Source organism: Peromyscus maniculatus, chromosome 4, assembly GCF_049852395.1.
Source record: "Peromyscus maniculatus bairdii isolate BWxNUB_F1_BW_parent chromosome 4, HU_Pman_BW_mat_3.1, whole genome shotgun sequence".
NCBI classification, from domain to species: domain Eukaryota; kingdom Metazoa; phylum Chordata; class Mammalia; order Rodentia; family Cricetidae; genus Peromyscus; species Peromyscus maniculatus.
The window spans coordinates 113423042-113448248 of record NC_134855.1 but is presented as its reverse complement, the minus strand read 5'-3'; the positions used below and the strand labels follow the sequence as shown (position 1 = coordinate 113448248).

Here is a 25207-nt window from a genome sequence, read left to right as displayed (position 1 = left end):
CTCCCTGGGATTAAAGGCTGGCTTTCTGGGATTAAAGGTGTGTCACCATGCTTGGCTATTTCCAATGTGGCCTTGAACTCACAGAGATCCAGAGGGATTTCTATCTCTGGAATGCTAGGATTAAAGGTGTGAGTGCCACCATTTTCTAGCCTTTGTATCTAGTGGCTGTCCGTTCTCTGACCCCAGATAAATTTATTAGAGTACACAATATTTTGGGGAACACAATACCACCACACTCATACTCCATTCCCAGTACACCAAATATCTGAGTAAATAAAATAGTTGTGTCAGAATTATCTTTTCCTTGTATAGCTCAGCAGTAAGTGCAGGCTACTTTGAGGTAGAAAAATGTTTGCAATACAAATAAGCAGTGTAAAGCATCAGTAAGAGGAGGGAGGTAGTCAACAGACACAGGTGAGAGAAAAGAGTTTGCAGATGTTCCATCACCAGTTGCAAGCAGAGGGAACTGGTTTTTTTTAAAGGCAATATAAATTTGTAGCAAGAGGAGTCACTGAAAGAGGGTTTTAAGAGTGACCAATTGTAGCTGGGTAGCAGTGGCGCATGCCCTTAGTCCCAGCAATCTGGAGGCAGAGCCAGGCAGATCTCTGTGAGTTCGAGGCCAGCCTGGTCTACAGGGCGAGTTTCAGGACAGGCACCAAAACTACATGGAGAATGCCTGTCTCAAAGAACCAAAAGAGTGGTTCGTTGCATTCCAAGACAGTAAAGGAACAACAGTGTAAAAACAATGTACTCAACCACACTGCAAAGCAATGTCCTTAAAATCCATACTATGGCATGAAGATAGACCCCACAAACCCATGGGCTATTTTAATGCTCATAAAATTTAAATGACATCCTTTGCAGATGAAAGTATGCCACTTTGAAAGACACCACTGATGACACCAAATCATTTGAAATTGGGTGGAAAATTGCTAAAGAGGCCTCATTAGGGAAAAAGACTACTCACTGAATGCTCTAAATACTTACGAGTCCACATGGTTCTCAAAGGACAGGAGGATGGGAAAAGGCGAGGTCTTGAACGCACATTCTGCAATGGCTTCTATGACTTCCTAAAACAAGAACACATATGCATTCAACACTGCACATTGTGTGTGCATTTCTTTCCCTTGGAATTAAATCCTTTAGTATAGTGGGGGAGTTTGTTTTGTTTGTTTTAGTTTTGTGTGTGTCTGGTTTCTTGTCATTACTATCTGTTTATAGCAGTTCTGGAGTCAAAACCAGGACCTCATGCATGCTAGGCAAGTGCTCTATTTCTCACCTACATGCCCAGCTCATATAGCTGTCTTTTTTTTTTTAACTTATAGAATTATATCAAATGACTTGGAATGGCTGTGTAGTTCTGGCTTCTGGTTCTGTATAGTAAAGAAGAAATGAAAGTGGTCTTTGGTGGAGGGGCAGGTGGAGAAAATACTTCTATTTACTGATTATGGCTTCTGTTCCATAATGAAACCATCTAGTGATGTCATGAAAATTTGGAAAATAAGATGAGGCAAAAAATTTTACCCATAAATTTACTTTCTGAACCAAACTGCTATGAGCATTTGGTTATATTTACTTCTGATCTGTTTGTCATGTACTTGTGTGATTTTGTCTTGATAATAGTTACATAATCTGTATTTTTTCATAAATATTGTTGCTAAGAGATAAATAAATGAGTACCCTTGTGGCAGGGTATCTGTCTGGAATTTGCAAGGTCCTGGGATTGACAGCCCGCTTCAAAACCAACAAACAACAAACAAAATGGAGATAGACCTTGTGTTCATGACAGTAGTGTTTAAAGCATTCAGAGTTGTGTAACCACCAAGCCAGTCTACCTCGATACTTTTGTCATCCCAAACTACAGACCTGCTAGCAGTTGCTGGCTTTACCCAAGCCCTATCCCACACTCACACTCTCAACAACTGGCTCTGCAACTGTTATGTTTTCTTAGATCTGCTGTTCCAAACATTTCAACTACATGCAGCCATGGAATATATGGCTTTGGAGATTGGGCACTTTTCAGGTGGGGTGTTTTCAAAGCCTATGTGTGTTCTAACATATGTCTGTACTTCATTTTTCCTTTCATACATTTCTGTAAGGGCTGGAGCTGGAGCCCAGTGGTTGGATATTCAGTACCCTATATTCTACATCCAACAATGAAAATACATTATATGTCATAAGCTTCAATAACTCTACATATAATTCCAGAAAGATAGAAGTGCCATGATTGACTAGTCATCAACTGTTGGATGGGTACATTCTTCTAGGAATGGACTCTTGAAAGAAGAAAAACTGACTAGAATAATATGAACTCACTCATAGTTTCTTACAAATTTCCAAATTATTTTTCATTGTAAACTGTCTACAGTAATGAACAAAGGATCAGATTGAAAAGTGTATTCACCACTGGGCATTTGAGCATTACTTTTTCCAAAATGTTTCTCTGGTATTGAAGTACAATCTCATTTATTTATTTATTTATTTATTTATTAGATTTATTGGTTTTTATTTTATATGTGTGAGTGTTTTGCCTGCATGTATGCCTGTGTACCATGTGCATGCAGTGCCCATGGAGGCCAGAAGACAGCCTCAGATCCACTGGAACTGTAATTACAGACAATTGTGATCTGTCGTGTGGGTTCTGGGAATCAAATCCAGGTCCTCTGGAGGAACAACCAGTGCTCTCACCCCTGAGCCATGTCCCCGGCCCCTTGTTTATTATTTAAGTGTTCCACCATCCATAGAAATTAAACTTTACACTCCCATACATTGCTTTTATTTACATTTACTCTTTGCATATTTCTCCTGTCCAGCTGTAACTACTGCTCTCATTCTTCACACTGAAACCTTTCCCAAGGACTTCTCTCCCTTTCCTGTGTGGCACATCGCTTTCTTTATAGATACACCATTAAGCTGTTTCCCTTGCCCTGGAGTGTAAATGAGGCTTTCTAATTCTGGACTGCATTTGCATATATCTTCTAAGAATGATGGGCTTGCATAGAGCAAGAATCTCTCTTACTGTTTCTTAGAAGTGAATTCACAGATTGCTTTTCATACATAATCAATTTACCTTTTTATCACAGCCGAGTCCATCAAAATAAGTGCACTATAAAAAGCAAGTGATGTCAGGACATAACTTTTTTTTTTTTATTTCATACATTTGCACACAGGTTGTAGATGCAAGCATGCTCCCAACCAAGTCAGTCTTGTGTTCACTACCACATAGGTATGGGGCTTCTGGCACCTTCCTAGTGGGCATGGGCCAATTCAGGCAGGATAGTGAAACTTCCCTCACCAGTCGTACAGAGAAATAATTCTATCATCCCTGCATGCTGGGTGGGCTCACGAACTGAGTTTCCATTTACAGTGAGCCCAGGAGGGGTACGCTATTACCACCTGTTTGCTGATAAGAAATGAGGTTTGGGCTGATGGGAAGATTTTCCAAGATCTTGTAGCCAGCAGTGCCAGAGCTGGTCTTGGAGCCCCATAGTTGGCCCAGCAGTCAGCTGGAGAGCAGCACCCCAACTTTGTCTTCTCTTTCTCTTTACCACCTATCTTCCTCTCCCTCCTCTCTCTGCCCAGCTTTCCTCCATTTTTACAATACTTTTTAGAGTATTTTAGCTGCTGGTTAAAAAGCTCTATCAAATCTTCACACCAAATAAGACTTTATCGAATTTTGTCTATTATTTTAAGTTGGCTACAACTGAAAATTCTAGAAGACCTCCTGGGTGACTTCTGCTCTTTCTAATGTTTGAAAATATTTTGTAAGGTATATGTTTACTCAAGGTCAGAAAACTAGCAAAGGCTCTTAAGCTTCATTCTTTCATACATGCTATATTAGTTGCATGGGTGTTAAAGTCCTATCCTGTACCATTGATCCCTATTCCTCCAAGACTTAAAAAACTGCATTCAGTAATCTACTCTCTTAGTTAGGGTTTCTATTGCTGTGAAGAGCCACCACAACCACAGCAACTTTTAACAAAGAAAACATTTAATTATGATGGCTCCCTTACAGTTCAGAGGTTCAATCCATTATCATGGCGGGACATGGCAGCGTGCAGGAAGATATGGTGCTAGAGAGGTAGCTGCTACATGCTGATATGCAGGCAACAGGAAGTAGACTTTCTCACTGGGCATGGCTTGCACATACATGAGGTCTCAAAGCCTACCTCCACAGTGACACACTTCCTCCAAAAAGATCATACCTACTCCAAAGAAGCCACATGGTCCCAGTAGTGCCATTCCTTTTGGGGGTCATTTTCTTTCAAACCACCACACCTACTTAGCACACAGATTAATGACTAACTTTCAATCAGCAAACTGTCCTTGGACACCTTTGCCCTTGACAGACAAGAGCAGGGGGAATATGGATAGAGCCATATAAAACTACACCCTAAATTATTTGTTTTAGAAAATCAAGCCTTATTTTTAGAAATGCTTGGGCTGATCATTTCATCCATTTCCATCACATGCTTTTCTCCATTCTATTCCATGGATATAGCTGGTTAAAAGTAGCTGCATGAGGGGAGAAAAATCCTAGGATGGAGTGGGAAGTGCGGTGTCTGTCCTATGTAAAGAAGAAAAAGACTGGATGTGAATGGAGAGAGTAAGACCAAACGGTGAATTTTGAGGACAGCCATCAAAATGACCAAGACAGGTGGCATCAAAACAGGCACAAAGATCCAGGGGAGAAGAAGAAGAGCTGGGCCACAGCTCCAAGACTGGCATAAAGAGGCTGACCCACAGCCTCCCCACTCCCAGGCTGGCATAAAGAAGGTGACCTACAGCATCCCCCCTCCCAGGCTGGCATAAAGAAGCTGACCTACAGCATCCCCCCTCCGAGGGTGACATAAAGAAGGTGACCTACAGCATCCCCCTCCCCTCAGGTTGGCATAAAGAGGCTGACCTACAGCATCTCCCTCCCTAGAACATAACATTTTATTTCTGTTCATCCAATAAGCAGGTATCATATGTCAACAGGAATCCTTGCTTTGTGAGGTACATCACATGGCACTGCTCTGGGACACAAAAACTGAGAGCAGATAAACACTGTGACACAAAAATGACGAATTTTGTGCCCCGCTTCTGTCGCTGCTGCAGCATGCACTGGACTGTCAAATAGAGTCTAGTCACACTGGGAAAGCCAGCTCTACACGCACAGGAAACAGTGGGAGGAACATTTCACTGCCCACCAACATGTGATACGTGGCATTTCACGCGAAACGATGGAGAAGCAGATTTCACTTACATAACGGACACAGGAAAGATGATGGACATGAATGTGAGGCTACACTTTGATTGGTCTAGGATGGCAAAACTCCAAATCTTTATTGATCACCTCCTCGGTGTCAGGTTCAATTCAATGCACTGTGGGGAGATGGGCTCACAGAATGAAGGCCCCTGTTTTTGTGGGGATTACATTTTAGGAGACCCAGTAAACAAGAGACACGGTGAAGAAGCGCAGCAGAATGTCACAAGGTGACTGAGTACCACATGGAAATTTAGAAACACAGAGTGAGAGGGTGAGAGAATTTCTATCTGAAGGGTGTGGGGTTACCACTATAGAAGGATGAAATAGAGACGTCCTAATAGTCATGACTGGGGTGACATTTGAGAGCACCTCAAAGAGGTAAGCGGAGAACTTCAGTATAACCTGTGTGGAGATACAGCTGGCCCGGTAGGGTCAGCGAACAGCAAGGAGGAGGTCATGGAGAGCAGAAGGCCCCATCCCTTGCTCCCAATCTCACCATTACAAAGTCCTCTTACACACGGGCTCTGGGAAAGCAGACTACAACTGTGCAGAGCAGGGCCTAGACCTGTGTGAGGGAAGAGGGGTCTCTAAGTGCCAGACTTAGGAGCCATTCACACAAGCCCTGCATTTTACTTACAGGACTCTGAGTGAAGTGCCTGAATCTGGCACTCCTAATTCATTCCTCACTGGTTCCTGGAGAAAACAATCCTGCTGCTGAATTTTTCTACAGTTTAGGCTAGCATTTCCACTACTTGCCCACACCCCACTTCCATGTCTGTCCAAATCGCATGAGCAAGACCGCAGGGGTAGCGGTCTGGAGTATAACTGGGCCCTCTTTGGCCCTCCTTGTTACCCTGTCCACTAGCAGGCAGAGGAATGCAGTCCTCTGGGCTGGCTGATACCCTTAAGCCTCTAAAGCTGCCAGTATTTGGACATGGTAGAGAAGCTAGCTGCAGGAGTTCAGGCAGGGACGCTCAGCAAGCAGAGACCAGGAGCTCACAGACGTGACTGAAGAACCACTTGTATGCCAAGTGCATGGGAAGAGTCACTCCAAGTGAACTCAGTGGCTAAGGCTGGGAAGCCAATGCTCTGCTCAAAAGAAATAAGTCATAGGATGTGCTAGATGTTTATTCTGTTCCCAGGATCTCAAAAAGAAAACAGAATTGCAACTCACAAGAGACTCTAAGGGGTAGAAGTGGGGCACAGGCAGGGTGGTGGGTGAGTCTTCCAGCAGCTCAAGTGTAGTGCCAGGTCGTCTCCACTCCTCCCAAAGCCAGGACCCTCTCTGTCATTGCCAGTTGGAGGAACCCCTGACATGTGGGCTATTCCCAGCCTCTTGTCTCTGGCTCCTGGTCCCACTTTTTCTTACAGAACCCAACTAGGTGAAACTGAGGCTAAAAGGAAGAAAGGAAGTAGGGGGTATGGAAATAAACCCATAAAAACCACCTTCGTTTTTCTCACTTTAAGAATATTCAAATTTTTCATAGTGGTTCGTTTCAGGAGCCGATACAACTTTTAAAGATTTTTGGTCAGGATTCGAGTCAATACTATATTAAATGTGTTGTGAAATTAAGTGAAGATGAAGTGTTACTTTTCTCTATTTATGGATGAAATAGTCAAATAAGGCTTCATTTTCTTTCAAACCACAACACCTACTGAGCACTCAGATCAATGACAAACTGTCCTTGAACACCTTTGCCCTTGACAGACAAGAACAGGGGGATTTGGATAGGTGGACATTTATAGAGCCACACATATTCTTCATCTTAAGTATGTTTGACAGTAGTAATATATAAGAAAATAATGACTGGGCAAAAAACAAACAAAAAACTTTGATATTTCCTTTCCTAAGCCAGTAACTTTAGAATTTGGATAGTAGGATAAACTACTGCATTTTAGCTTCTGAATTCAAACACAGTGATGATTCTCAGGCTATGAACTTCATTGTAATACCCAGACATTATCTGAGAAAGCTTTACCCCCATAGGGCCAGGTCTCTGAGCTGCCTTTTAGCAACTTCGTTCATTCTACCTTGAAGGATATTTCTGTTGTCATGGTGAATCCATGGGTGATGACAGGCTCTTCCTCTGCAGTCCTTCCCTTCCAGCAGTCCAGCTCCACACAGCGACATCCAGACAGAAGCACCTGGCGATACATCTCTACAGAGGAGTTCCCAGCCAACTGGCCAGCTGCAAAACAAATCCCAGAATCCCTTGAGTCAAGGGAAGTATGGGGCAGGAGCTTCATCAAAAGCTCTTTTGGCAAACAAAGTGTTGGAGCATCAGAGCTCCCTAGTGATGGGCTGGGAGGAGAGGAGTGGAGGGGAGGGGAGGAACAGAGGGGAGGGGGCAAGGAGAGGACTGGGAGGGGAGGGGGGAAGAGAGGAGGCAGAGGAGAGAAGGGGGAGGGGAGGAGAGAAGGAAGAGGAGAGGAGGGGAGGGGGAAGGTGTTGTAATAGTAACAATGACACATACTGATTATCTGCTTACTGGGAGTCAACTACAGGCCTTTGCAGTTAACAGTTAATCTTGAAAAAAAATTAACTGTCTGGTATAACTATTTTATAAGAAAGAGTCCACTCCAGATAACGAAAGGGTCACAGAGCAGCTGAGTCACCCCAGTTTCCATGGGGAATGCATAGAAAACCACAGTTCTGTTCACGGAAGATTCTTAGTAAGTGAACACAGCAGAACTCCCCAAACTGGTGTACACTTTTCATTCATATTAAATCCAACAGAAATTTGGCTGCAGAAGTTGACATTCTGACCCAAATACCACATGGCACTACGGGGGAGGGGGGGCTTAATTAGTCAAAGCAATCTTGAAAAATATAAACAAAGCGTAAAAAAAAATCACACTTTCCTGTTTTAGAATTTACTACCAAGTTATAGCAATCAAGACAGTATGACACCATTATAGGAAGAATACACAGGTAAAAGCAAAAGAAACAAAGGTTTAGAACTAAACCTTCAGTTTGTGGTACACTGACTTCCAACAATGTAGCCAATCCAACTCAGTACAGAAAAATTAGTATGTTCAATGAAGTGACCTGGGGCAGTAGGACAGCCACATGCCAAAAAGGGAGAGGGAGAGAGAGAGAGAGAGAGAGAGAGAGAGAGAGAGAGAGAGAGAGAGAGAGAGAGAGAGCTGGATCCCTATTTCACAACACATAGAATAAATTAATGCAAAATTGATCAAGTCCTAAATGTGAGAACTAAAACTATGAAGGTCTTAGAAGAAACATAGGAAGTACCAATGATTGTGTGTAGTCAACATCAACAGTACAAGCAACGCAAAGAATAACAGGAAAACTTTATAAAATTGGTATTTGTGAGCACAGCTGAAGTAACCTAGTGGAGCTGCTGTGTAGCTAGTTAGGAGTGAGCAGGCACCACCAACATCCTCATAATTAGTTTTGGGCCCAACCTCCCAGGTTAAGCACAATGATTCTGAGGAAGGGACAAGTATGATGACTGCCCCTCAGAATTTGAAACACCATGTGAAAGAAGGAGAAAGCGTCCCAATTTCCCCTCAACACTTTAAAATACCATGTTAAGTGATAACTAGGTCAGGCAAAAGGAGGCGGAGGGGGTAGCAGGCTTTGTGAAGGTCTTTGAGGGAGGGCTATTTACTCCTACTAAAATATGGCTATTTGTATAGGTTTGTTTTCTGTTTTTTCTTTCTTTAGTTATTTTAAATCTACTCTAGTATGTGATGCCCTCCTCACCCCCCACCTTTTTTGGTCAAAAGAATGAATTCTTAGTCATATCTCTGATCCTGAGTGGAGATAAAACTTTCTGAACTGCCCAAAATACCCTAACATTACTATATGTTTAGAGGATTTCTAGTAAAGAAGAAAGATATACCTAGTCCCTCCTTTCAGAATGAACCCAAGTGGCCATGTCAATCACCTGGACAGAAAACAACCCTGAGGAAAGCTGTTTCTTCCAGAGACTTTAAAAGGCAATACAAAGTATATCTAAAAAGTGGAGATTGTCACTTGGGTTGCTCAGACTACTGCCTTCCCATATGGAGAGTGCTTCCTTCTGTCTTTTGTCCTTTGCCTTTTAATAAGCTCCACTCATCTTCTGCATTGTTATCTGAGTGTCTTATCTGAATTCTTTTAACAAAAATCACCTGGATTGAGGACCTGAGGGGAACTGGTGAGATTAGACTGTTCTCCATTCTATGTTAACTCCATATTGGGTAAAATGGTGGCTTCAGTTTGTGTCTTGTCCTGAGAGACTCCAGTTTACAGACAGCCTTTGACTCAAGTTTGAATACAGATGCAGGGACAGAATGTCTCTGTATCTTGATTGGCATTTGAATACCACTGTATGCCCATGAAACAGAGCATGATACATAGCTTATTCTTAACTGTGAAAAGGGTGTTACCCTATGAATTTATTTGGGACATGAATTTGGGACCCATATTGTGTATCAAAACCGTATCAGTAAAACCAGACACCAGAATCTACTGAACACACCAGACTGAGAAAGAATACAAGGCTTGGGCTTCATAAAAAGGAGGGCACTTAACACCATGATGACAATGACCCTTGTTGTGGAACAATCTTTTTGTAAACTGTGAAGATGTGTTGCTTTCATTGGTTTAATAAACAGCTAAATGGCCAATAGTTGGGCAGGAAAGGGTTAGGCGAGACTTGTGGACAGGGAGAGAACTCTCTAGGATGAAGACGGGCAGAGTCACCAGCCAGGCTCAGAGGAAGCAGGACATGTACAAAATGAGGTAACAAGCTATGAGCCATGTGGCAGCAAGTAAATTAATAGAAATGGATTAGTTTAAGTTATAAGAGCCAGTTAGAAACAAGCCTAAGCTATTGACCAAACATTTATAATTAATAATAAGTCTCTGTGTGGTTATTTGGGAACTGGCTGGCAGGACAGAATATTTTGCCTACAGACTCTGCTGATCTGACTTGGTGTATGCTCCAGGAACAAACTGGCAGAGGATACTCAACTATCTCAGGGGCTTCAGCTTGGCTCAGTCTCCATGGTTGAGGTAGCCCATTTGACTTGCCATGTGTCCATTCAGTCACATGGACCGGGCCTTGTAAATTATCATCATGGCTTCCATGATCCTGCCATCTCACCTGAGCAGCTTGACTAACCTGGGTTCCCTCTGACTCTATGCTTGACTCTTTATATCAGCACCTCCAGCATACTGCCAACAGGGTTTGCTACCTAACTCCCACATAAACCCTCTTTGCATCTGTATCAGCCTCCTGCTTCAGCCTCTTAATAAGATCCTTTGAACTCCTTGAACTCTACTGAGCCCTCTTCAGCTTATTGTGGCCATTCTGTAATCTCCACATACACACGTACAGAGAGACTTGCTGTGTGATGGGTAGTATGTGACCTGAGAGTTAATATCATTAGTCAAGACTGGAATAAAAGGAGTGCCAGGTGGCCAATGTCCAGCCATCATAGGAAGTTAAGGCGACTCGGCAAATTGCAGCCAGCAAAATTGATGTAGCTTGTGAACTGATTGTGATTCAATAATTTTGGATGTATGTCTATGTTTCTGAGGAAGGGTTCTCATGCCAGGAATCCAGAGTGAGACTATTTGTTGCAAACTTATGAAATTATGATAATGAAGACACATAAGAGGTCTGAGAGCAGAACAGCTTCTTTTTCCCTTAAGAAGTTAAGGAAAGTCACTAATTAAAAATATTTATTTATTCATTCATTTAATGTGGACATATATGCATGGTACCACAGGTGGGGAACCTGAAGAGGTTAGAAGATGTTATTGAATTCCCTGGAACTAGAGTTAAGGTAGTGTATTATGAGCTGTCATGTATGTGCTGGGACCTGAACCTGGTTCCTCTATAAGAAATAAATACTCTTGACCATCGAACCATCTCTTTAGTCTAGGTAGTCACTAATTTCTTGATAGAAATGTTTTTAAAAGATTAATAACAAATACATTTTGAAACAAGTCTTTTACCAAACCTACAAATTGAAGACTTTTATTTCCATGTCAAAAGTTTCTTTGATCAAAAACTGGTGTGATTTATTTATTTATTTATTTATTTATTTATTTATTTATTTATTTATTTATTTATTTATTTATTTATTTATTCATTCAATCATTTATTTATTATTTTTATTTATTTATTTATTTATTTATTTATTTATTTATTGGTTTTTTGAGACAGGGTTTCTCTGTGTAACAGCTCTAGCTTTCCTGAAACTTGCTTTGTGGACCAGGCTGGCCTCGAACTCACAGAGATCCACCTGTCTCTGCCTCCTGCGTGCTGGGATTAAAGGCGTGTGCCACCACACCCGGCTTATATATTCATTTATTATTTAATTATCTTAAGTCACCGTCTCACCCGTAGTCTAGGCTAGCATCAAATTAAAAATCCCTCCTGCCTCACCCTCTTTAGCATTGGGAGTACAGGCATGTTTTCTCTCCTTTGCCCTTTTGGATCTTCCTTTTTATAGCCAATTGAAAGACCGGTTGTTGATAAAAACTGTCGAAATGACTTTGAAATGGACAACATCTGCCTTGTGGAGACACACGGGGGAAGAAAATGGGATTAGGCCAACTGGCTTAATTTTATTTTATATGCATGGCATGATACCCAGCCATCAGCATAACAAAAGGACGGCACTCTTCATGGTGCTACACAGCTCCAGCAAAGGCACTGAAAGGCTGATTAAGTACATTTGCATAATCACTTTTCTTTACTAGAAAAATTAGGGCATTTAGACACACAAATGTATTTGCAAAGACAAAAAAAAAATGGCTGACAGAACAACCTGGAAAATCCTGACGCTGGATAATCCATTTATGATTGCCTCAAAGTTTATTGTCCCTGCAAAACTGTCCCTGTCGTCTGTCTCTGCTGCATAAAGAACAAGGGAGGGGGAGGAGTGCAAATTAACACTGTTGTTATCCCTAAACTTCTGAACTACGGGAAATAAAGAATTGAAATAATCATAAGATTAATTCATCAAAAGGTTTGTTCCTGCACAAAACAGCATTGGTATGAAAGAACAGGGCAGGGCTGTACATGTGCTGTTATCGTGATGGCTAGTGTTAATTGCCAGCTTTATAGACTCTATAATCACCTGGGAGATGGACCTCTGGGCATGCATGTGTGGAATTACCTTCATTTTGTTAATTGAGGTGAGAAGACCCATCTACTGCACATAGTATCTGTGATGGCTATTCTTGGTTGTCAACCTGACTACATCTGGAATTAAGTAAAACCCCAAAATGACTGGACATACCTGTGAGGGACTTTTTTTTTTTTTTTTTTTTTTTTTTTTGCTTAATTGAATCATTTGAAGTGGGAAGATGCACTTCTAATCTGGATCTTTGAGGCAGAAGACACATCTTTAATCCAGATCTTTTGAGGTAGGAAGATCCACCTCTAATCTGAGCCACACCTTTTACTAGAAGCCTATATAAAGACATGGAAGAGAGAAGCTCTCTTTTTTTGCCTGCTTCTTCCTGCCCTTTCTAGCAAGTCCATTCCTTCACTGGCATTAGAGCATACTTCTTTGGGATTCAGACATATACTGAAGACCAGCTGACATATCCAGACTCGTAGACTGAACAAATATTGGATTTTTGGACATTCTGTCATAGGAAGCTATTGTTGGGTTAGCTGGACCACAGCCTGTAAGTCATTTATATATATATATATATATATATATATATATATATATATATATATATATATATATATATACATATATACTTATACTCACATAACTATTAAGTGCTGTTATGATAGAGAATCTTGACTAATACATCATCATCCCCAGGCTATGGTGATATTTTATTTGTGCTGAAATGTGATTTTATTTGTATGTTAATAAAGCTGCCTGGGGATCAGAGCTAACAGTGAGCCATTAAGCAGAATTCTGGTAGTGGTAGCACACGCCCTTAATCCCGATCACATGGTAGGCAAAATCTCTGTGTGTTCAAGGACATAGCCAGTATGGTGACACACACCTTTAATCCCAGTACCAACCATAGAGACCTGGAGGTCTGTATAGACAGGCAGTGATGAGGAGGTCATGTGGTTGGGTTTAGAACCAATGAGAAGGCAGAACAGAAAGGCAATAAAGGGCCAGGACACAGGAGAAGGTCTCTCTCTCAGGGGAAGGACGGCAGCGAGAGGTAAGATAAGGTGGTCTTAGCTCGATCTCTGGGCTTTTAACTTTTTATTTGGCTCTGTGTTTCTTATTTAATAAAACCGTTTAGAATTACATCTACACCAGGCTGGGATCCTGGGATAAAGGGAGCTGAGTAGCACTCTGAACCCATGCCCCTTGTCCTGATTGTGGTTACCCTGTAACCAATTGCTTCAAGTTCTGCCACTCAGTTTCCCTACCATGATTAACTGTGCCCTTGATCTGTGATGTAGAATAAATTTTTGTTCCTTTAAGTTGCTTTTGCCAGAGTGTTTATCAAAGCAACAGGAAACTTAAGACAGTTGTGAAAGATGTGTTACTAATGACACCAGCCCTACGACATAGTGTTTGACTTCTATCTACATCGTCAATAATACTTTCCGTTAAGCCTGTCTACTTTTCTGAAGTGTAACATTCCCTTTTTATTTTTATCTCAGCTGGCAAACCTGGTCATGTTCTCTGGGGCACTCTGGGCTTTCTCACTCTTTTGTTATAAAAGTTATCTCATCCCCACCCTCCACCCTGACATGGAAAATATCCCTGCAAATATTTTCTCTCTTCTTCCTCTTCTTTCTCTCCCTCCTTGAAGGCAGCTTCCTAAGAGTCCTAGAACTGGTTTTAGTTACCTTCCCTTCTCTATCAGATCTCACAAGCTGTGACAAGTTGATACCAGTATCTCCAGACTTCCCGGCCTTCACCAAACTGAATGCAAAGAATTGCATGAGATGACACTTGGACCCATGACAGAGATCACTCCCTTACTGCATCCTGCTCCATTAGGCTTCCATCATTGCCCTTGAAATTAGTACATGTGCTTATTAATGCTTTCCATTTGTTTGGTGACTTCAAAACATCTTACAACCTCTTCTGTAGTGGAACATACCCCTCTGGATAGCCCGGGTCTCTGTTCCTGAGGCAGGCTTACTCATATCTCACTCACAATAAACTGTTTTCTTGTTTCCTTCAAAAGCAGAGACATTATTTTATGTCGACAGTAACTTAGGAAAACTGGAGTGCTCTGTCGTAAATGATTCAAAGCACCTTTAGAAACATTTCTGTGAATAAATACATTGGTCATTCAAAGAACAACTAGAAGGAATAGAATGTATTTTATGAAAAGTGTGGATTTGTGAGATGAAAAATAACCTGAAAACATTAAAGACTGTGTTTACCATCCAGCACCTACAACCTGCAAAATCCCCCCCCAAAGTAAATTTCTTGCTCATTCTTAAAATGAACATTTTTATAAGAAATGGAAGTGTCCCAAAGAAAGCATATTTTGAGAAAAATCCATATCCCCAAACTTCCCATTTCTTGGAATTCCTATTGTATTTCTTGGATGTGTTATAATTTTCATTCTTCTCTTTTCCTTCCTAAAGTCTTACTTTACTTTCATCCCTGAAATAGTTTATTTTTCTTCATATACCACATCATTCCACTATATTTCCATATGACTGGGGCTAAGGACTAGAGATGTGTCCTGAGTCATTCAACCCTTGGTGTGGCGGTATTGTCTTCCCCGAAATATTGTGCACACTAATTAACTTATCTGGAGTCACAGAACAGAACTGCCACAATATTAAACATAGAGGATAAGCAGTGGTAGCACACGCCTTTAATCCTAGCATTCCAGAGGCAGAGATCTACCGGGATCTCTGTATGTTCAAGGATACAGCCAAGCATGGTGACTCATGCCTTTAATCCCAGGGAGTGATGGCAGAAAGAAGAAAGGTATATAAGGCATGAAGACCAGAAACTAGAAGCTTTTGGTTGGTTAAGCTTTTAGGCTTTTGAGCGGCACAGTTTAGCTAAGATTCATTCTGGATGAGGACTCAGAAGTTTCCAGTCAGAGGAAACAGGATCAGCTGAGGAATTGGTGAGGTGAGGTGGCTGTGGTTTGTTCTGCTTCTCTCATCTTCCAGCATTCACCCCAATACCTGGCTCCAGGTTTGTTTTCGTTAATAAGACCTTCTAAGAATCGTGCTACACCTTGGTATTTCTAAAACTATTACTGGATATCATCTCGGCCTGGCCAAGAACACTCTATGCAATTCACTCTAAGTTTGTGACCAAACTCCAAGCTGCAGTTCCATCCCAGATAGATTTATAATGGTGCCTCAAGTCAGTCTGCAGTGCCTCACTTGCTGTCATCTTTTGTGGCTGCGCTGGCTACAATCACCTGAGCGTTGACTCTGATTACTAAGGCATCCAGGGAGAGAAAAGACCAGACACTGAAAATTAACAGCTTCACTATTAATACAACCTTCTCAGGAATTTCTCATTTTTAAAGCCTGGCAAGGAGCTGTCCACCTTTATGCTTATCATTGTTTTGATGTTTCTCTTCAAAGTGACATGCTTTCAGAATGTGATGCCCCTGTCAACTTGCTGTTCTCCTTCTGTGAACACTGTCACCTTCAATACATGGAGATGGACACTATTTTTTGCTAACTTTCAATTCTGTGACACTCTTTCAGGGCATATGACCTCACAGCTGCACCTATGAGAGCAATCCAGGTTACCAAGAATGCTTTGAATTCACTGTTGTCCCACTGAAAACACAAAACTCACTTGATTATAGATTCCAGTGATATTAAAGGGCCTAACTGAGAGAGTATGGAAGATACAATGTCATTCCCTCGCCTAAGAAAATCAATTTCAGCCCTAAGCCTTATTGTTGACAGATGTATCAGCAATACTTTCTTTCACTTCTTTCTATTTCTCCTTGCCAATAGAACATTATATTTGGTTCCAATAGTCTCCTCCCAGCCCTGGAAAATAAATCTAGTATCTTCTCATGCTGTCATGCCCATGAAGGTGGTCAGTGTGTCCTCTGCTGTATGGTGTAATTCTGACAATACATCATAAGAATAATGGAAAGACTAGTCGGTGGGACTGGAGGAGTGGTTTAGGGGACCTCTACACTCGTCACTCTTATAAAGAGTCATAAATCAGGGAGTTTCACAGAGCTAAGTATGGATATCGGTCATAGGAAGCCCATGCTTAGGGTGCACAGTCAACCTGAACTCATAAGAGACCCAAAAGGCGGGCAGTACCTGAGTACCTGATGGCTCATGGATTCCTGACTGAGCCAAGCCTCAGCAGCTGATGTTTTGCTGCACAAGGTATAGATTCCTCATTCTTTAGGTCACTTAGATGGTATGTATCCAATCATGTTTGTCCACAGGAACTCTTGCTCTTTTCATTTATCTTCATTGTATATAGAAACCAATGTGAGAGGGTCATTTAAAGGTAAATTCAAGTGAGGCTTATTTATTTCCTAAGTTTATTGCACCACTTGATTTTCTTAGGCCTGGGTGTAATTTAAATTAAACACAAATGATAAAAGCTTGCATATGCTACAGTCTATCGAATGGGAGAGAGGTAAAGAAGGGAATGGGTGGTACTCAGCTTTGGTGAATAATGCTTGGTGCATAAAAGAACAGCTAGGCCTTTTCTACAGCCAAGAAAGGATACAGGAGAAGAGAATAATTATCTGAAATCTTCAATGAGATAATTTAATTAATCAGATTATTGGGGTAACTAATTCTAATATTTTTCAACATTAAATCTCCAATCTTGCATTTTGTTCTAAATGGGATAAGGATATTAATTATGCAATGATATACAACATAGCTGCTTTTATATAGAACCGTTATCTTTCAGATTTTTGGAGACTGGGAAATTTTATGAGCCAGCTATGGTGCCTGTAGAAATGACTACATAGCTTTCTGCCTGGGGAGAAGAGGCTTTTACTTTCTTTTTCCTCTTTGAGCCATTGGGACAGATTTCCTAGAAAGAAACAATAACTTAAAACACAGTCACTCCAGGTACACTGCCAAGGTAGCCTGAAACGCTCAAAAGGGACCGCTGTCATTAATAACCAGCTCGTCCCATGCATGCATTTTATTGATCTAATGTATTTTTCCTTTCGGGTCTATCTTCATATTTAATGAGGGGCAGTAATGGGGGTAGAGGAGATGTAGGGCAGAGACTGCCAAACAGAGGCATTCCCCAGGCTGTATGTATTTATTTTTTACAGTCCCTTGGAAGGGATCCAAGGAAAATAATCCAAGTTTTGAAATTCTTCTTGTTTGGGTTGAGAGTGGAGTGCCTCAGAAATACAAGTTCTGAAAATGCTCCAAGAAGAGCAGAGTGGAGACAGGGTGGCCAGGACCGGTGATCATGGGGTCACTCAGTCTTACCTCCTCCTGCCAGAACACATCCCCTTTGATGCTGCCCTCTGCTTAAGTCCAGCATTGCTTAGGCTCATGTGAACAGAACCCTCCCTAGGCTGCTACACACTTCTGTGAAATACAATTTCTGTAGTTTCTATTTGTTTCAGAAATGGGTATGATGCACAGTTATACACCTGGAAAAACGCAAAATAGCAGACAGGCGAGGGGCCTGCAATCCATGTTTATAATCTAACTTATTTCTTAGTCATAAATTTAATTGGATTCTGCATTAGGCTTAGGTTACACACACACACACACACACACACACACACACACACACACACACACACAAACACACTAGAGTATATTTAAATGATTTGGAGAGTTTGAATTCATTACAGAGATATTTATTCAAAGCTCTCTGGGTAATAGGAATATTATATTCATTTTGTGTGTAATTAAAGCATCATCCTTACTACTAGCATATGAAGTAAAAGCATATTTTGATCCATAAATCAAAAAAGGACTTTTCAAGCAAAAACCTTGAATGCTTATGGGAAGTCCTTCCTTCCTTCCTTCCTTCCTTCCTTCCTTCCTTCCTTCCTTCCTTCCCTTCCCTTCCCTTCCCTTCCCTTCCCTTCCCTTCCCTTCCCTTCCCTTCCCTTCCCTTCCCTTCCCTTCCCTTCCCTTCCCTTCCCTTCCCTTCCCTTCCCTTCCCTTTTTCCTTTCCTTTCCTTTCCTTTCCTTTCCTTTCCTTTCCTTTCCTTTCCTTTCCTTTCCTTTCCTTTCCTTTCCTTTCCTTTCCTTTCCTTTCCTTTCCTTTCCTTTCCTTTCCTTTCCTTTCTTCCTTCCATCCCCTCCTGATTATATGGTATTCTCCTCAATTCCCCTACAGGAAAGAGAATACTGTGATTTGAACTGGGAAAATGTAATATGGTGACAAATTATTTGATCTAATTCAAATCTGTGTAGTGCAGACCATGGCACAGTAACAGCTCAAAAGACAGGGCAAGAAAAACAACAATTAGAATACTCAGGATCACAACAGCAGTTAGCAGAACTCATGGTTTAAAAAAAATCTGTGTTTCTGGAAACTTGTACAATACTAGAAATTAAATAACAAGATGGAATAATCAGAAATCATGTAAATTAGATACAGAAATGTGAGGATGCTGGCTTGAACTCTTTTTTCAGTAGATAGTCAGAAGGTTGGGGATGTCGCTCAGGGCTAGAGCGTTTGCCTGCTTTGAGATGCCCTGGTTTGCATGTCTAGTAGAACAGGGAAAAGGTGAGTCCTTCTATTTCCTAGCAGCTAAACATGGTACCTTCTGAGAACTGTTAGCCGTTAGTACACAAATACTCTACCAGCTTCTTATTAATGTACACTAACTGTACAAAATTATGGGCTTCCTTATGAAATTTTCATGCACGCCTGTCATGTACTTTGATCTTATTTGTCCCATTTACTCCCCCTCTATTGTCCTCTTTCTCCTCCTTCCTACTGGTCCCCTTTCAGTTCCCAGAACAGTGTCTCCTCTGTCTTCAGGTGAGCATTTTTAGAGTGTGGGTTCTGTATGACTCATAGTGATCTCTAGTTCCATTCATTTTCCTAAAAAATGACAAACACTCTGTTCTTCTTCACAGTCAAATAGTACTCCACTGTATTTATATACTGTTTGCTTTAGTGAGGCTAGGTCCACATCCTGGCTATTGGAAAGTACCCCAACACACATGGATGTCCAGAAACTTCTCTTGTGTGCTGAATTGGATTTCTTCAGGTACACACCCAAGAATAGTGTAGCTACGCAAAAAAAGGAGTTCTGTTTTCAGATTTTTTTAAAAACCCGTGGACCAGCCTGGCATAATGGAGCCTGACTCCTCTGTGATCAGGGAATAGAGTTATGCTGAGGGAAGAGGATGTTAGTGATTGCCAAGAAATTAATTTGTGTGAAAAATCATTGCTGAAGTACAGTTTATAAAAAGAAAACATCAAGGGAATTTTGAACTATATTCTTTGTGTTTAGTACTGTTTGTGTTTCAAAACACAGTACTGAATAATTTTCCCATAACTGTTATTGTGATATCACAATGTAACACAATATATCATTAGAAATGACATATTATTTGGGTTGTTAGTAATTACATATAATTTGATACATACTAAAATTACTAATGGAGACAGCTGTGGAATTAAAATTTTAAGGTGGAAGATGGAAGTAGAAATACCTTTGTGAACCATGTCCTAAAAATAAAAAAGAAACAAAAATTTTCTTTTCTAGATTTATCTAGAACTTGTCACTGAAATAGTTTGGAAATGATATCTCATAGCACAGGGTTCACATTGTTGTTAAAAGGGACCAGGGCTCATGGTGGGTGGTGCAGGTAGGGGCAGGATGGAGGGATGAGGGGGCAGGAGTCTAGACAGAGAACAGGGTGAGCCTGCAGAAATTCAAGGGAAGGCATTTCCAAAGATCAACAGTTTCTGTCATCAAGCTTCATAAAGGGGTAAACTGAGGCAACTGAGCATAAGAGGGAGAAAGGTGGAGGGTGGCAGGTGAAGAAACAGAATTTAAAAGGAAAACCACACATCCACATACGATGCAGACAGATAAATGGGGGACACATTCCGGTGTGGTGAAAAGCAGGAATGCATACTTGATGCCTAATCCCTGTGCTATTGGAGACAAGTGGGGAGTGATGACTGTAAGTACAAGTGCTGGAAGTTTTTGTAAATCAAAGGACTAGTGCCATGGTATTCGCTATTGCAGCTTCCAGGCTGGAAAGAGAATTCTGCATGTACAAAATTTAGACACTTAAAAAAAAAATCTTGTCATTAGTATGAGATAAAAGCAAGACTCCACTGTAAGCAGGGTCTTTTCAAGTTACAACTCCATGGATTGAAATCTTTAAAAAAAATTCATATTTTCTCCTCCTCCTCTTCTTTTTTTTGAGACTGGTTCTCACTAGCTCTGGCTGACCTGGAACTCAGTACATAGACCAGGCTGGCCTGGAACTCAACAGAGTTCTGTCTGCCTCTGTCTCCTAAGTGCTAAGATTAAAGGCGTGAGCCACCACACCCAGGAAAAGAAAATCTGGATTTTTAACTTGGCATTTGACTCACTTCCTGGAACCTGTTTAAAAAAAAAAAAAAAAAAAAAAGCAGCTACCCCAAATTGTGACATTCTTTTCAGTTGTAAATGGAGGTCAGAGGTCACAGGTCACAGGTCACAGTTGCACTAGAAAGATCTGTGGCTTTGTCACTAGTAGAAATCACAGATATTTTCCAATTTATTCCATAGTGCCTATCACATTTAAAATTTGTTAGTTAAAATATATGTGTTATTTTAGTACAAATTATTTTAGTGCTCATTAAAATGTCAGTGAACTTTATTTTCTTTTTCATGCTAGATATTTTTTATTTCATATATTTACAGTCTGAGAAGGGCCCAAATTTTTCAACAAGCTTCTAAATAGGTCAGTGGTACCAAACCAAATATACCAAATAAAGTTTAAAACCCACTAAAAATGGAAAATCTTTTCTAAAGGCTGATAGACATGGGTGAATGGTACAATTTGATTTTTTTTTTTTGTATCCTTAAGGAGCTAAATCCAAGGAAGGTGGTAGACAGTTTTCTTTCTTTTCTTTTCTTCTTTTTCTTCCTTTCTTTCTTTTCATTTTTGAGACAGAGTTTCACCATGTAGCCCTAGTTGTCCTGGAACTTGCTGTATAGACCAGGCCGATCTTGAAGTCACAAAGCTCTGTCTGTCTCTGCGTTCTTAGATGCTGTTTTCTTAAACTTATGAGACCCACAGTGGTTTTCAAACAGGACTGAGAATTCTTTCAGGTTCTCTCATTGAGGGCCTGACCACATCCCCTCTCTTTAGACCTAGGTAGAATTGTTACTTTTCCAATAAGTACAGAAAAAAATGAATCTCACTAAGTTCTAGAAGCTAAGTTGCAATAGATAGTTAAACTTCCTCCTGATTTCTGGGGTATTTGTTTCGGCAGTCCAGAGTGCATGTAAGAAGGCCGCCTTCCCTGGGTTGTCACGATATTGGAAAGCCCAAGCTATAAGTGACTCTCTTTTAGGGAACAGGTTCATAGTGTTAACTGAGTCATTACGGTTGAACTGGCAGGCATGTAGGAGATGGTAACAGAAGGTTCCATCATAGAAATGATGTCATCTCTCATATCCCCATTCTATTCTCAGGAGAAATCTAAGACATCCCAGGACACAGATGTGCTGTGACCTCTTTCACTGTTGAAATTCCTGACATCATGTGAGCATTTACTTTATGCCACTGCATTGGACTGATTTGCTGGGTGGCAATGAGTGACCAGCATAAGGTTTAGGATGAGCCAAACAATTAATCTTAGTAGATAATACCAGAGAAAACAAAGCAGGTCACAAATCAGTGTGCAAGCTGTGCAAATCTGATAAGCATTTAATTGCAGTGCAATTCACTGTAGAACTCATATGCTACAATACTGACTAGAAGGTTCTGGACTGTGTAGAGTACCCTGAGATAGCCCATTCTGGCTGTCTCAAGGTTATGTTACTATCTTTGCCCATGATTGTTTTTCACTTAGTGTAGAAACAACAAATATGTACTTGAGATTGGAGCAAAGGATATATACCTAAGGAAGTACCGAGGATATACTAAGTAAGTCTAAAGGGTATACGAAGGAAGTCTAGAGAAATGACCTCTGACCCGTCACCTTTCTGCAGCCCGGAATTTTCTTAGATACTCAGTACTTGAATCTCTAGTCCTAATGTGTATCACTGTGAGTCCAGCCTGCAGCACCAACTGAACAAGTCCACATCAGGCCCACGAGCATGCCCACACAACCTGATAGGTATGAGGCTCATCTACCTCCCACAGACACCAGGTAACACCCCAGACTTCAACTGTCTTACAAACACCAGGATTAAAAAACTGGGAAAGTAATGTGGTTTTTACAAAGGTTTTCTTTTCTTTTTTAAACCAGTCGCTAATTTTCTCCAAGAATATTTTAAAGCTTGTGATTAGAGAAACAAAAACAAAAACAAAAACAAAAAACCACCCTGTTTTCTTTTTGATGGTTTACCAAAAACCTTGCCAATGCTCAGTTTAGGATCAATGTAGGAGACAGAGTTTTGTTTCCTCTTACTTTATTATATTTACTATTAAATCGTCATTTAGTTAATAGCTGTTTGTTTGTCTAGAGCTCTGTTCCACCTTGAATGAAAAGCAATTTGTCTCACTGTAGTCATTGAGGGGTCTCAGAGCCCTTAAAGATGAATACAACAGAGAGAAGTGGGTGGAGTTGTCAATGGCTTTTTTCTTTTCTTTTCTTTTTTTCCCCCTGTTTTTGTGGTGCTGGGGATGGAGCAAGGCTCTCTGCACACTAAGAACTCTGAGCCGTATTCCCTCTGGAAATGGCTATAAATTCACTATACTCTCACTCCTATTACACAGAATCCCATCAGTTAGAAAACATCAGACTCAGGGACAGTCTAAGAGACTTGAAAACAACACGAACTGTGAAAAGGGATGAAACAACTTCACAAATACACACAGAATGGCTTCCAGCTGGGGAGGTCAGCAGGGCAACCGGGATCCCCAGAAGCATTGCCCAGGACAGAGAAGTGTGTGTTTTCCAACCACAGACACTACAGAGTAAACTCTGGAGGGCTGGCCACTTGGCAGTCAGAAGCCACATCGTACCTGTGAGGTAGGTGTTGTGTGAGGAATTGATGAAATAGTGGGACAGGGGCTGTGACATGTCTTCATTCAGATCCAGTTTCTCAGGAGAAACGACTCCGTTTTCTTCTCCGCTCAGGTAGCGCATGAATCCATCCACTGACATCTGCCCTGGAGAAAATGGATTGAGAGGCGTGTGAGTGGCTCAGCATCCTGAGACTGGTGGGGTCAGCCCGTTCTGATCCACCCCCAAACAAACAAAATCCGCTCTGCAGAATCCAAGGAGAAGACAGTGGACACAGTTTTGTCTTAATACAGACACACGCACATTTGTCTAGGATCATGCTGTATGTTACCATTATCTTCATGTAAATAAAGGAAAGATGTAGTTATTCTGATGTCTCCAGCTTTTCAGAGGATTTAAAACAAACTTTCTCTTTTTAAATATAACAGTGAACATCAAATTCATGAATGAAAAAAGAAAGGTTGCTGTGCAGTGGTGGTAGAAGCCTTTAATCTCAGCACTCGGGAGGCAGAAGCAGGTAGACCTCTGAGTTTAAGGTTAGCCTGGTTTATTGAGCAAGGTCCAGGATAGCCAGAGCTACACACAGAGACTGTCTCAAAACAAAACAAAACAAACAAAACAAAACAACCCAAACAAACAAAAAAGAAAAGTTAACTCTGGGTAAATCACCTTGAGATGGTTTTCCAAATTTCCCATTAAGAATATATATTGCTTTTATTTTTATAATAAAAATTATGAACAAATATTTTTACTTTATGTATTCACATACCTTTTCTTTTACACAATATAAAAATAACAACAAATGACTTTTGCTTTACATAGCAAACTGAGAGTACACAGAAGGAAGAACTCTGAATTTTATTTGCAAGTTTACTTCAGATAGAAAAACATGACTTTTACTGTGTGATTCAACTCACAAATTTTTCGTTTCTTATACCTTTTTGAGGTAGATCTAGCTAAATATTGAGATCATCTTTTTATTTCAGCATTACTGAACTATACTTGGCAGACAGAAATTATACATATTTATAGAGGACAACTTGAAGCTGCCTTAAAGGACTGAGATAATTCCTCATTTCCAGCTCAGCAGTCTCAAAGGCCCATGGAGCGCCATCACCACAGCCTGTTTGTCAACACTAACAGTCAAAGCTTCAAAATAACAACAAATAAATGGGAAATGAAGGTGATGTAAGTCAAAGTTGGGGGTAGCATATCTTATTTTCTTGTTGGAACAGTTTTGTGTTAATTTAAAAGTGCTAATCTCATTGAAGAAATTTAGGCACTGAGGTAAGCAAAGAGGAAAAAAAAACCTTTTCAAACACATATAACTAACTATTCCTTCAGAAGAATGTACTTTGGGAGCTTTGCTGTGTGCCATCAAAGAGATGTGTGTGTGTGTGTTTTAATACTGTGCAAATACATACATACACACAAACACACATATGCATGCACGCACGCACACACGCACGCACGTACACACACACACACACACACTATATATATATATATATATATAGTACAGTGATTTCTTCTGAATTAAATGAAAAATACATTATATAAATATTTAATCACAGTAAATTCTCTAAAATCGGTGCTTAACTTGAACTCATGATAAATATAACTGCTTATATTTTATATATTATGAAACATAAAAATATTATATTAAGCAACAGTCTATTATTATTGGTTATTAAATTTGTTTTAAATATTTTTTAAGTATAAATGACACTGCATTAAATGCTATGACAGTAATCATATCTTAATCATATCTTTATACATATACTTAATTCCTTCTGCAGGCTGTATTGGCAGGAACAGATCTGTTGATTCAGACTATACATGTCATCAAGACTTTTAATGCAGACCACTAAAATTCTTTAGGTGTATCATTTATAA

General features: G+C 40.5%; 1 protein-coding gene across 2 annotated transcripts in view; it reads right to left on the bottom strand.

Moving 5' to 3' along the window:
* The window catches only part of Plcb1 (phospholipase C beta 1), a 695339-nt gene that overhangs the window by 151172 nt on the left and 518960 nt on the right, over window positions 1-25207 (bottom strand). For both annotated transcript variants that reach the window (XM_006983966.4, XM_006983965.4), the window contains exons 10-12: window positions 23311-23457; window positions 7283-7440; window positions 988-1070 (exon numbers count right to left, since the gene is read on the bottom strand). In XM_006983966.4, the coding sequence (XP_006984028.1) occupies window positions 988-1070; window positions 7283-7440; window positions 23311-23457 (388 nt within the window). The remainder of the gene's footprint in view (window positions 1-987; window positions 1071-7282; window positions 7441-23310; window positions 23458-25207) is intronic.